Source organism: Penaeus monodon, chromosome 6 (genome assembly GCF_015228065.2).
Source record: "Penaeus monodon isolate SGIC_2016 chromosome 6, NSTDA_Pmon_1, whole genome shotgun sequence".
Lineage (NCBI taxonomy): Eukaryota > Metazoa > Arthropoda > Malacostraca > Decapoda > Penaeidae > Penaeus > Penaeus monodon.
The window spans coordinates 11,347,279-11,362,278 of NC_051391.1; the positions used below are offsets into that span (position 1 = coordinate 11,347,279).

The following is a 15,000-nucleotide window of genomic DNA, read 5'->3' on the forward strand; positions in this document are numbered from 1 at the left end:
CCGCCCTCAGCCCTCAGCCCCCTCTGATGGGCACAACAGCGGGGGAGGCGCTCGTGGTAAGTCCCGATTAGACATGCATAACACGTCCGGCTAACAACCGTCTTCTTGAACATATTCTCTCGTTGATATTTATGTCATTATTTCGCGTTACGACCGAACAGGTCCCCACTACTTTGGGGTTTCCCGGTTCAGCAAGCGAAAGTCCCGATGCGGCTTCCAGGGCGATCGAATTCCGGACCAGAGAGAGGATTTGGCGATTTACACGCTCCCCAATCCTCTTGGCCGAAAAAGATCCGCGATTTGCTGTAGGGAGGGCGACAGGGCTTCTTCGAATTGGCTGCCACTCCTGGTTATTAGTCCCCATGCGTCGCGCCGGAGTGGCAGAGAGAGAGAGAGATAGAGAGAGAAAAAAGAAAAATAGATTTGTGTTTCTTTAGCTGACTGGTTAGTTTTTCGTTACTCTTTTCTGTTACACTGTTACACTGTCGGCGAATCTTTGATCTTTTTCTCAGTCAGTTGGTTTGTCTGTCAGTCTAGCTCTCAGTCTCTTTTTCGGTTGCGTTCTGTACTTTTCTCTGCTCTCTACTCTTCTCTGCTCTGCTCTCTGCTCTGCTCTGCTGCTCTCTACTCTTCTCTATTTACTCCTCTCTTTCTACTCTTCTCTCTACTCTTCTCTCTCTACACTTCTCTTTTCTCTTCTCTTCTCTTCTCTTCTCTTCTCTTCTCTTCTCTTCTCTTCTCTTTCTCTCTTTCTCTTCTCTTCTCTTCTCTTCTCTTCTCTTCTCTTCTCTTTTCCCCCTCTCCTCTCCTCCCCCCTCTCTCTCTCTCTCTCTCTCTCTCCTCTCTCTCTCTCTCTCTCTCTCTCTCTGTCTCTCTATGTCTCTCTCTCTGTCTATGTCTCTCTCTCTGTCTATGTCTCTCTCTCTGTCTATGTCTCTCTCTTTGTCTATGTCTCTCTCTCTATGTCTATGTGTCTCTCTCTTTCTCTCTCTCTTTCTCTCTCTCTCTCTCTCTCTCTCTCTCTCTCTCTCTCTCTCTTTCTTTCTCTCTCTCGAATGGCTGTAAGGTTGTAGCATCATGGTCTGTGTTAAATAAGGCACTCCTTATCACTCGTCCACGTTTACTGATCTTCATCGATACCAGGTGCGAAATTCTTAAAGACTTGTACTGCTCTGTAATTTTCTCTCTTTTTTCCCGTTTTTTAAAACATTCATTCATTTACCGAACAAAGGATTATAGACACACAGACGCTTATGAACCTTCATTCCCCTACAGCCAGTTGTTCACATCCCTCACCATTCTTGCGGAATCACGTAGAGCCAGCGTAGTAGGATTTACACAAGGCGAGCTTACGCAAGCGTCGGGAATTCACCTTTCATAATTGACGAAAATAGTGACAGACTACAGGGTTCATAGTCTTCCTCTGTCTGGGTATAGGAGGGTATTTTTTGTGGAGAATTTTAATCATGAATAGGAAGAAAGCGGCGCTAGGTTCTCGATAGTCGTTTGAAAAGTGTTTTGTTGTGATAGGCTGGGTAAAGGAATTGAAGTGGACTTAATCTTTGAAATTGAAGTGTATTTGATCCTTGCAAAATTTGGTTAAGATTTATGAACAGGAGGTGAAAGGGATCGATACTAAAAGGCAAGAAGCAAGTGTGTGTGTGTGTGTGTGTGTGTGTGTGTGTGTGTGTGTGTGTGTGTGTGTGTGTGTGTGTGTGTGTGTGTGTGTGTGTGTGTGTGTGTCTGTCTGTCTGTCTGTCTGTCTGTCTGTCTCTAACTAAGAGAGAGAGAGAGAGAGAGAGAGAGAGAGAGAGAGAGAGAGAGAGAGAGAGAGAGAGAGAGAGAGAGAGAGAGCTATATGTTTATAGTTATGGCAGGCTTGTATCTGTGCTTCTGCTTTTCACAAAAAGTATACGTATGACCGAATGCCAGTGTACACGTTAACGCCTCTGGTCCGTTCGTGTGAATGGACTGGCATTGGCATTTAAGCGCCCGCGTGCACCAACACATACAAGTCTGTGCCCAGCATAACAATATCCCCATAACCCTTGACTAAGTATGGCGATGCCCCGATATCACGTGGACATAAACGGGCACCATGACAGGGGTATGAGGGCACCAAGGCAGGGTTACGAAGGAGCCCCACACGTGAAGGAGACACGTGATCTCCTCCCTTTTACACAAGGCTCTTAAGAGGGGTTATAAGACCGGCTTGATAGATTTTGATTAAGGTGACAATGGAAGCTCCCCCCCCCTTCCAAGTACCGAAGTCAAAGGGGAACTAAAGTCACGTTTATGATGAGATTTTTTTCTTTGTGTAACTGTTACGGAAGAGGAAAATTATAAGGGAGAGAAAGATTTATGGTGGATAGACTGACAAGCGATTAAGTGTGTGTGTGTGTGTGTGTGTGTGTGTGTGTGTGTGTGTGTGTGTGTGTGTGTGTGTGTGTGTGTGTGTGTGTGTGTGTGTGTGTATGTGTATGTTGTGTGTGTGTGTGTGTGTGTGTGTGTGTGTGTGTGTGTGTGTGTGTGTGTGTGTGTGTGTGTGTGTGTGTGTGTGTGTGTGTGTGTGTGTGTGAGAGACACATATCACTCTCTCACACTCTCTCTATCTTTCCCACACCAGGTGCTGGCGTGGGTGGTGTTCACATTCATCATGACCTACGTCCGCGTGGAGATCGCCAACCTGATGCGTGAACAAGGAGCTCGAGCCCTCTTCTGGTGCGGCGCCGTCACCCAAGCAGGCTCAGCTGTAGGTGCTGTCACCACCTTTGTCCTGGTCAACGTCTATAATCTCTTCACACCTTATTATCCTTGTTCGTAGTCACTGCTTGTTCCATTGAAGAGGAGACAGGACTAGCTAGTTTTAGGGGACTTCGGACAGTGAGTTAGTCACAGATGATAACGCCATAGCTGAATATAATGTCATTGTGTCACTGGCGTCGTACTGTTAAGGTGAGGATGTCTTGTTTGTGCTGTGTATTGTAATATATTTTGACAGTATACGGGAAGATCCGCTAAATGTTTGTATATAGTATATATTTTGCCATATATCAATTCTTGTAGAATATATATATATATGTTGTCATTGTTAGACTTTTCTATATACATTATAATAATAAAGTCACGTTTATAATTTTAAGTTATTATAGGCCCATGTATAGGTTATATGTCTATATTATATTTAGCCTGAATATAGATTGTTCTCATCTAATATGCTCAGCAAAGAATCATATGACCTTAAACACCAATACCCATATTTTAAAGAAAATAATGCCTCTAAACCTGATTTTACAATCCACTTTTTTGGCATTTTTTTTTATAAAATGTCATCATTGATAATTCTATTGTCAAGAAACTACATATCCTTTCATTTATGTTAAGATACACCCACCTAACTAACAGTATATGCTCACAATATTTTATGTATATGCCTTACTGTATGTATGTTCATATTTTGCTTTCAGTATACTGTACTATTTTGTTTTTAATATGCATGTAGAAGTAAATTCAATAATTATTAAGTTGTGAATATTTAGGTTACTGAAATATGTAAGTATATTGATAATTCCTAACAAATGGTTAATATTAAGAAATTTAAAGTATAGTAATTTCAGGCTTGGAACAAAAGAATTTTTTTTGAAAAATTTAAAGGGCCCAAAAATTTTTTTTTTTTTCAGTTTTTGGTGGGGTTTTGGATCAATGATGTAAGCTGCAGGCAGCATATCATCAGTAAAATATATTATCACGAGTATTTCCGTTATTTTATTCATATATTATTGTGTACCTGTTACCTGTGGCATAAAATTGCAGATATATGTGTGGTTGTATGTATGTATATGTATGTATGTATGCATGCATATGTACATATGTATGTGTATGTATTTATGCCTATGTATGAATATAAGTATATATTTTAGATATATGTGTATACATTTTTATATATATGTGTATATGTATATATACATATACACAAAAACTATATATATTTTTATATTTATATAATATTTTATAATATAATATATATATATATTATATAAAATATATATACAATTTCATTAAAACATATATACATTATACATATAAAACATATATACTTTTAAATATATATTAAATATAATATATATATATATAATTAATATTTTAAAAATAAATTTCATATAGATGATAGATTAATAGATAGATAATAGATAGATAGATACCCATTATTTTATATTTTATTATTTTATATATAAAAATATATATATATTTTATTATACTATAATCAATACATCTATATAATTATATTTTTATATTTAATTTTATATTTTAAAATTTTTATTTATAATAATTAATATAATATATATTTTTATTTTATAATTAATATATTTTTTTACATATATATATATTTATATACATAATAATTTTATATATATTTTTATATATAAAAAAAAAAAAATATTTTATAAAAATTTAATATATATATTATTTTAATACTTTATATTATATATATTTTATATTTTTATATTTTAAAATAAAATTATATATTAATTAATATATAAAATATATATAATATATATATATATATAAAATAATCTATAATATTTTAAAATATATATATATTTTATTTTATATTTTATATAATATATATTTTTTATATATATTTTTATATTTTTATTAAAATATATATATATAATATTTAAAATAAAATATATTTTATATAATAATATATGTTTTACTATAAAATATTGGAAAAATATTATATATATAAATTTTTAATATTATATTTTATATAATATCTTTTTTTATATATCTAAAATTTTTATATAATAAATATATATATATTTTTTTAATATAATATATAATTTTAAGGATTTTATTTTATATATAAAAAATATATATATTTTAAAATATATAGAAATTTAAAATATATATTTAATTATAATTTTTTTTATATATAATAAATTTTTATAATATATATTTTATAATTTTTATATTTTTAAAATATATTTAATTTTATTTTTTATAATGTAATATATAATTTATAATTAAAAAAATTATTATTTTATATATTTTTTTTTTTTTTTTTTTTTTTTTTTTTTTTTTTTTTTTGTATATTTATTATATAGGGGTTATTATTGATTGGATTATATTTTATTATTAATTTATTATATTATTAATGATTTATTTTATATTTTTTATTATTTTTATTTAATTAAAATATATATTATTTTTAATTTTTAAATTGTTTTTTTTTGTGGGGGTTTTTTGGGGTTTATTGTTTGTTTTTTTTTTTGGGGGTTTTGTTATATATGTATTTTATATTAGATTTTATTATAAATGTTTTTATATTATATTTTTATATTAAAATTATTATTTATAAAATTATTTTTATAACAAAATATATTCCATATTTTATATATAAATTTTATTTTATATAAACCCTATATATATAAAATATATTTTATATATATATAAAAATTATATATATAACCCTATTTGGATATATAAATTTATATATATAAATATATATATATAATTTTATTTTTAACCCTATTATATATATTATATATAAAATATATATATATAATATTTTATAAATATTATTTATAACATATAAAATTTTTCCCTTTTTTCCCTTTTTATTTATTTCCCTATTATATTTATTCCCAATTTAATATATAAAATTTGTTTGACCTATATTATATTCCCTTTAATATACCTATATTATATATTATTTTTTATTTTTTTATTATCTTTATTTATCTATCTACTTCTCTATTTATCTATCTTGTTTTCCTTATTTTTTCTTTTTTTTTTTATCCCATTTTTTCTAATATATCTTTTTTTTATTTTTTCTTATTGATCTATATTGTATTTTTATTTTTTTATATCTATTTTTATTTTTTTATATCTATTTTATTATCTATATTATATATATACATATTTATTTTCCCCCCTATTTTATAATATATTTTTCCTATAATTTTTTATATATCATATATATTTTATATTTTTTACTATTATAATATAAATATATCAAAAAACCCCAAACAAAAAAAACCCAAACAACACAAAAATACCTAATACATAATACATCCACAAAACCCCAACACAAAAAACCACCCCCAAAACAATAATAATATAATAAATAATACATAATACAAAAAGGGAAATTAACCAAAAAAATAACATATAAAAACACAAAAAAAAAAAAACACACACCCCAAACCCCCAAAAACCCCCCCCACACCCACACACCCCACACCAAAACACAACAACAACAACATACAACACACACCCCACAACCACACCCCACACCACACACCCCACACCACCCCACAAACCCACAAACAAATCAACCAACCCCAAAAACAACCTAAAACACACACACAACACCCCAAAACCCACACACCCCCCACACACCACCCCACACCCACACACACAACCCCCAAAACCCCACCCCCACCCCCACACATAAAAAAAAAAACAACAAAAACAAACAAAAAAACAAACACAACCCCCAAAAAAAAAAAGCCAACCCCCCCCCAAAAAAAAAAAAAAAAAAAAAAAAAATTTTTTATTATCTCCTTTTTTCTATCTGTTATAGAAAAATAATAACAAAAAACACCCAAAAAAAACCCCACAACCCTAAAATATATTATTATATAATTTTATATATATATATATATAATATATATATTTTATCCCAATATATTATATATATATTATATAGTGAAGTGAGAGGAGAGTGAGTGAGGGAGATTTAGAGTGAGAGTGAAATGAGAGTGAGAGTGAAAGTGAGAGTGGTGTGTGGAGTGAGATTTAGAGTGAGTTAGTTTTGATAGTTAGATAAAAATAGAGATAAAATTTCCCATTAAAAATATTTTTTATCTTTCTTTTTTTATTATTAAATTTTATAAAATTGAAAATTTTAATATATTAAAAATTATATATAAATATTTTTATTAATATATATATATATTTATATATAATATTTATTATTTATATTATTTATTATTATAATTACTGATAGGTAAAATATGATAATTTTTATAATAGGTATGGATAGACATATTTATTGGAAAACTGCAGAAATAATGGTCCAAGAGTGGCATAAGTCCTTTGTCCTCTAATTAAACAATGCTTCTACACTCAGTACACAGCTGGAGAGAAACATTTTAAGGAACAAAGACCCCTTGTGACTTCTACAGGAAGTGCTTCTGGAGGTTGCTTCTGTGTGGAGTCATTGAGAACAAAACAAAACAAAAAAAAAATTCCCAACTGACCCATTGTTGTGTTTGGGGTGTGTGGTGTGTTTTGTGTGGGTGTGTGTGGGGGTGTGGTGTGTGTGTTGTATGTGTGTGTGTGTGGTGTGTGTGTGTGTTTTTTTGTGTGTGGGTGTGGGGTGTGAACTTTTTTTTAAATGACTAAAGTTGGCCATGAATTTTAAAATAAAAAACCCTTTTGAAAAAGGCATCAGCCATCTTTTGGATTAAATATGAAGTTATAGATCATCACTTGGCATGTGAGAAGTTACTATCCCAAAACAGCTGGAGAACCTCATCAGCAAACTACATTTATAAAGATCAAATAATAAAATGCATTGCATTCAAGTAAATTATTTTTTATTATTATTATTATTTTTTGCATTTAATTATTTGTTTCACTTACTGTAAATGTGAGCAGCAGCTGATGATTTTTTTCCCGACAACTTAAAATTTAAAAGGGTTATACATTGCTTTGTTTTCTATTGATTTAACATATCATTTGGTTCCAAAAGTTATATGCAACCAAATTACTGTCACACTGCTAGTGGACTCAGTGTTACCTAAATGTCAGTATTACTATTTTTTTCAACAAAAAGCATATTATATTTCATGTTAGTAAAACTGCTTATCAAATGGGGGTTAATTATATATATAAAATAATATTATATTTTTATTTTATATATATATATATATATTATAATTTTTATTAATATTATATAAATTATATTTTATAATATATAAAATAAAAATATAAATAAAATTATATATATATATATATAATATTATATATATATTTTATATTATATTATTTTATATATATTTTATATTATATATTATTTGATTTTATATATATATATATATATTTTATATATTTTATAATTATATATTTTTTTATTTTTATATAAAAAATTTTATATATTATATATTTTATTATATATTATATATATCTTTTTATTTTTTTATATAATATATTATATATATATAAATATAATATATATTATTAAATTTTATATTTTATTTTTTTATATATATTTTATAATTTTATATATAAAATATTAATATAATATTACTATTATATTAAAACATATATATATATAATATTATATACTATTTTATAAAATAATTCATATATTTTTATTATTTTTATATTTATTTTAATTTTTTATTTATTAAATATATATATATTATATTTTATATATATAATTTTTTTATATATTATTTTAAATATATTTATTTTATATATATTTTATATATATATATTTATCTATTTTTTTAATTATAATTATTTTATATATATATATTATATATAATATTATATATTTTTTATATATTATATAATAATTTTAAAATTTTATATATATTTAAAATATACTGATAATTTATATATATTTTTATATTTTATATTTTTTTTTTATATATATATAAGTTTATTTTTATAAAATATAATATAATTTTAATTTTATATATTTTTTTAGAAAATATTATTATATTATTATATTTTATAATATTATATTTTATTATTATATTTAAAATATATTTATATATTTTTATATTTATTTTATTATATATTATTAATATTTTATATTTTTTTATATATTATAAATTTTAAATTTTTTTTTTTTTATTAAAAATTTTTATTTTTTTATTATTTAAAATTTTTATATTAAAATATATTATTAAAATTTCTATATTATATATATTTATAATATTATATAAAAATTATTTTATATATATATATATAAAAATATATATTAAATTTTTTTTATAAAAATATTATTATTATTTATAATTTTATTTTTTATATATATAATTTTTATTTTTTTTTTTTATTATTTATATTTTTTTATCTTTTAAAATTTTATTTTATATATTATTATTTTTAAAAAAAATATAATTAAAATATTATTTAATATTTATTATAATTATTTTATATTATTATCTTATATATATAATTATTAATTTTCTTTATTATATATATTTATATTTATATTTATATTATTTAATATAATTTTAAAAAATTATAAAATATTATATATTAAAATTTTTTAATTTTTAAAAAAAAATAAATTAATTTATATTTAAAACTTTTTAATAAATTTTTAAAATTTTTATATATTTATATATTAAAAAATTTTTTTTTTTAATATTATTTTTATTTTTTTTATTATAATTTTTATTTTATTTATATTTATTTTATATATTATTTTTAAATTTTTTTTATTTTTTTTAAATTTTATTTTTTAAAAACCTTTTATTCCCCTTGCCTTTTCCCCCCCCCCTTCCCCCTCTATTCCAAAACCCCCCTTTTTTCCCTTCCTTCACCCGTTCCTCCCCACTTCCAACCACCCTCCCCTCTTCCCCCTTAAAAAAAATTTCCTAAAAAAAAAACCCCCCTTCCTAAAAAAAACCCTCCCTCTCCCTCCCCCTCCCCAAAACTCCCTTTTTCTGCTTTCCCCCCCCTTAAAACCCCCCCTTTTTTTTTTTATTTTTTTTTTTCCAAAAAAAAAAATTTTTTTAATTTTTAAAAATTTTTTATTTTTTTTTTTTAAATTTTTATCTTTTTTTTAAATTTTTTTTTTTATTTTTTTTTTTTTTTATAAAAATTTTTTTTTTTTTTTTTTTTTTTTTTTTTTTTTTTAATTTTTTTTTTTTTTTTTTTTTTTTTAAAATTTTTTTGGGTTTTTTTTTTTTTTTTATTTTATTTTTAAAATATATTAAAATTTTTTTTTTTTTTTTTTTTTTTTTTTTTTTATTTTTTTTTTTTTTTTTTTTTTTTTTTTATTTTTTAAAAAAAATTTTTTTTTTTTTTATTAAATTTTTTTTTAAAAAATTTTTAATTTTTAAATTTTTTTTTTTTTAATTTTTAAAATTTATTTAAATTATTTTTTTTTAATTTAATGAAAAATTTTTAATTTTAAAAAATTTTAAAAATAATTTTTTTTTAATTTATAATATTTTTTTTAAATATTAATTTTTTAATTTTTTAAAAAAATTTTTTTTTAAAAAAAAAAAATTTTTTATAAATTAAAAATGTGTTTTTTTTATAATTTTATGTTTTTAATAATTAATTTTTTTTTTTTAAAATTTTTATTAAATTATTAAAAATTTTTTTAAAATTTTAATTTTTAAAATTTAAAAATTTTTTTTAAAATTACAAATTTTTTATAATTAAAAAAAAAATTTTTTAAAAATTTTTTTTTTTAAAAAAAAAATTTTAAAAAAAAAAAAAATAAAAAAAAAAAAAAATTTTTAAAAAAACTAAAAAGGGAAAAGGGGTTTAAAACCCCATTTGGGAAACAAAAATTGGAAAAATTTTTATTTTTAAGCCCCTTTAAAAGTTTTTTAAAAAAAAAAAATTTTATCGTTTTAAATTTTTTAATTAACCCCCCCCCTTTTTATAACCCCCCTTTGCACCAAATTTAAAAAACATTTTTTTAATTTTAAATTTTTTATAAAAAAAAAAATTTTTTTAAAAAAGGTAAAAAAATTTTAAAAAAAATTGGGTTTTTTTTTTAAAAAATTTAAAAAAAAAAATGAAATTTTAATAAATTTTTTTTTTTTCTTTTTCTTTTTTTTTTAAAAATAAAAAGAAAAAAAAAAGCCTTTTTTCAAAGGAAAAAAAAATTTAAAAAAGAATGAAAAAATCAAAAAATGAATTAAATTTTTTTTAAAAAGAAAAAAAAATTTAAAAAATTTCCTTTTACACGGAATAAAAAAATTTTTTTTTTCCTTAAAACCCCCCAAACCCCTTTTTCCAGAAAAATTTAATAAATTTCCCCCTTTTAAAACAAAAATATCTTCCCTTTTTTCCCCCTTTGTTTAAAACCATTTTTAAAAATTCAAACCCCCAAAAATTATTTGTATTTTTAAAAAACCCCTATTTTAAAACCCCCCCAAAAAATTTTTTCAAGCACAAATTTTTCCCAAGAAAAAGGCTTAAATCTTTTTCCATTTTTAAAGGGGAAAATCCAATTAAAACCACCATGGATATTTTTTCTTTAAAAAAAAAACAGGAGTAGCGTTTTGATCGAAGGCCTCCCAACACAGCCAGATCTTGCTCCAGGCCAAGGGCTTTGGTGAAATCTCCATTGGTGTCGGCCAGCATTCGAACCTGGGGTGGGAAATTGTAATTACAATAAATCAACTGTTAAAAATATTATAAAAACAATTAGAGAATAGCAAGAAGGAAAGGAAAATGAAAAAAATAATAACACCACTACTACAATACTAATGGCATTTATATCACAATATTCTAAAATACTAATACAAGAACTTATTCAGTATTACTACAGTATGGAAGGCTGAGAAAGGCTCTTTGTAGATTATTATTATTATTATTATTATTATTACAATTATTTTTTTCTTTCTTTCTTTTTTTTTGTCACAAGTAAACTACACACACAAAGAAGAAGAAGAAAAAGAAGACATAATGACCCATTATTTTTCAAATGATTATCAAATGTTTCAACAACTCTGCTACCTACAGCTGAAAGAAAGAAAGAAATGAAGAAAGAAAGAATAAGCTAATTATCATATGAGATCACATTTTTCAAATAATGATCAATATTCTTTAAAAGAATTGCTTCCTACAACTGCAGCCACGTGATTGGGAATGGGTCAACCAGTGGATTTCTTATACCTGTAGTTGAGCACAACCACCAGACAATGGTCATACCACACTCAAACACCTACTGGCAATACTGGTTACTACCAGACATGTCTAGCTACTCATCAATACAGCCATGTAGATAACAGCCACAGACATGCCTGATAGAATCATGCAATGCTTGTCTGGCATGCCAAATAGTTTAACAGCCACAATGTAATCATCTAAAATTTGCAACATCTATTTACCCTATCCATACATTTTTATTGAGTCCAATATGTATCGTGTAAAGATTTTATATTCCATCACTTCATTCTGTAAAACATTCTTACAATGATATATATGTATTCCAAAGAAAAAAATAAACACCATAAGCTGGAAAATTAAGTTTAGTATCAATAACACATAATTATTATACAAACCAGAAGGTACTATTAACCTAGGAAATGTCAGCACATAACTACATACAATATCCATCCTATTAAGTGCAAGTACATAGAATACGTTAGTCTGTTCAGGTGGTCACAAAAACTTATGTGCAATATAGAAAACAAATGCTTCTAACTGAAAATGCTTATATTTCCAAAAATTTATTTAAAAATTTTAAAGTCCAAATAATTTTGGCTTTTATTACTCAATATCTAAGGAAGAAGAAATCTCCCTGACCCAATAAACCTTGTAAGCCTGTACTCAGGGTTAAGGGGACCATCTACCTTTGCTGATAGATTATAATAGAAAATTATCCAATAATTACAGATTAAAATTGAAAAATCATCTATAAATAAATATAGCCCCAAGTTTTCTCAGACAATAATTTCTGGCGTGTATGCTTTGTTTGTTTGTCCTTCTCTTTGTATATATGCAAATCCACCTAAAACAGAACTGACTAGACTAGGCAATCCCCAATCTGCATAAAAGGTGAGGGCATACATACATACAAAACACACAAAGTTTAGCCAGTTTTAAAAATACAAGAAATCAGTGAATTTTGGAAATACATTTCCAAATACAGGTGTAAAAATACATGAACTCAATATAAAAACTAAATAATTCATAAGTACAGTACTTCATTGCATAGCCAAATCTATTCATTGAATAAACAAATATTCTGGTACCACTGGAGAGGCTTGGCAAACTTAGGGGAGGTTTTTGATGATAGGTTCTCATACGTGCAATTATCTCAAAATGACCAATAACATTATTTTTCTCCATTTCAACCAATTGTCTATAGATGAAGTGGCATCCACATTATGGACAAACTGGTCATTACAATTCATGGCTATGTATGCTTCATTGCAAGCAAAACAATGTGTTACCACAGTCATAAAGGCAGTCTAATGTTTAGCATGAGTACCAAAACTTAGCAAAAGAGCACATATATGTAATATAACTGGAACCCAAAAGCCATATGTGAAAAGAGCTGCATTGCCAAGGGAAGCACTTGGTGGTGCAGTGTAGAGTTGGCTGCCCTCTGAAAATAATAATGTGGGCCAATCCACCGCGCATAGATAAACACTACTATGAAGGTTAGTGCAAAGGGAGGAAAATTTGCAGTTATTGGGTTAACAGTCAATCTGTTCCTAAGAACTGTGGCTTTAAAAACAAGATTACCATTGTTTTACAAGGTGAAATAGCCATTTTTACACCTCGCATAAATGACAAAACCAAGATAAGAAAAGTACTATAGATCCCTACCTTCTCTCCTGTTTCCTGGTTCTGGCCCCAGGCACTCATAACAAAGGGGTCATTGACGGACACACACACAATTTCACTGATACCCTTGGCTTTGATGGCATCAGCACTGCTGACATATCCTGGTAAATGAGTCTGAAAGAATTAGAGAAGTCAGGGTTTCCATCTACAGGAGTTAGGATAGTTCAGTAACTTTAATATATGAAAGAATTATGAATTTACATAGAGAATTTTTGTTTATCAAGAATAAAAAAAAAAAAAAATCTACTTCTACTACCAAAAATAATATCCATGATATCAATTATAATGCTAATAACACTAATTACAATTATAAATAATACCATAATAACAATACATGTTACTTAATTTTATCTAAACTATAAACATATTTCCCAGGTACACCCAATTAGGAAAGAAAGCTCGAATTTCTTTCAACAGACCCAAATTTCAGTAACTAGACTTACTACTTGTCTTAAAATGCATAGGCAGTTCTCCAGAACTAATGTTTGCAAGTATATTATTAGAAACACGATAGTGGAAGCTGGGAAGTGGTTCCTCAGTAGGTTGTAAATGCTAGACTACAGCAGTGGTTCTTAAGCTTTTTCTTTCTATGATCTATGATCTCCAGAGAATTATCATGACTCCAATCATTAATTCTGTAATGATGAACTTTCCATAAAGATAAAACAAAACAATACAAAGATGTAGATTTACTGAAAATTACAAGAGAAAAGTTTTTAAATGATTAAGAGCCCCTACAAATGACAGGAAATTGCAAAACCCACAGAAACTTTTCTGACTCCCTGAAAAAGACTAACTGGGATTGTGACCCCATTGGATCAGAGAGATAATGCAACCTAGGAACCAAACAATACTCACCTTTGAGCATCCTGGGGTGAAGGCACCTGGCACAGCAAAGATCAGAACCTTCTTGCCAGCACACAGGTCACGTGAGTTGACACTATTTGCTGGGGTCTCTTCAAAGAGATCCACACTGGGAATCTCATCACCAACCTAAAAAGAAAATAAAAAATTAATATACATTCAGTAAATATCATCTATCAAACAACTTAGTGACATAAAAAAAAAACATAAATTTGTAATTCTCATGCAATCACACGATAATTTCTTTAGTACTGAAGTACAGTCACAATCCAAGTCCACACAAGTTGAGCAGTAGCCAGTATAGCCTTTACTCAACCACAAATCAGAATAAAATGAAGGGCACAGGGGATAGGAGGGAGCAAAGGATTACTGAATTTCTCAATACAAGTCAGTGTTTTAGTACAAATATATAGAACATAACAAATCCTACTGAACATATGGCCATGCTTCACAGTAATATACACTGTTTAGTGCAACAGATTCTATCCATGACATACATATTTTGTGTTTTATAAAATGTCTTTACAAGATCCACAAGATGTTTTCTTAGAATAAGGTAGTCATTTT

At 26.2% G+C, this 15,000-nt stretch overlaps 2 protein-coding genes across 7 annotated transcripts in view; one reads left to right on the top strand and one right to left on the bottom strand.

The window, feature by feature from the left end:
- LOC119574202 (solute carrier family 52, riboflavin transporter, member 3-B-like) overlaps positions 1-3,756 on the top strand; it is a 23,945-nt gene extending 20,189 nt beyond the window's left edge. For all 6 annotated transcript variants that reach the window (XM_037921335.1, XM_037921337.1, XM_037921338.1 and 3 more), the window contains exons 3-4: positions 1-56; positions 2,627-3,756. The exon at positions 1-56 is cut by the window's left edge and continues 883 nt beyond it. In XM_037921335.1, the coding sequence (XP_037777263.1) occupies positions 1-56; positions 2,627-2,824 (254 nt within the window). In that variant the 3' untranslated portion in view covers positions 2,825-3,756. The remainder of the gene's footprint in view (positions 57-2,626) is intronic.
- Positions 3,757-7,134: 3,378 nt separating this feature from the next.
- The window catches only part of LOC119573858 (peroxiredoxin-2D-like), a 9,357-nt gene continuing 1,491 nt past the window's right edge, over positions 7,135-15,000 (bottom strand). Inside the window, exons 2-6 of the mRNA XM_037920963.1 lie at positions 14,428-14,562; positions 13,552-13,683; positions 11,262-11,361; positions 7,782-7,810; positions 7,135-7,215 (exon numbers count right to left, since the gene is read on the bottom strand). Of these exons, the coding sequence (XP_037776891.1) occupies positions 7,135-7,215; positions 7,782-7,810; positions 11,262-11,361; positions 13,552-13,683; positions 14,428-14,562 (477 nt within the window). The remainder of the gene's footprint in view (positions 7,216-7,781; positions 7,811-11,261; positions 11,362-13,551; positions 13,684-14,427; positions 14,563-15,000) is intronic.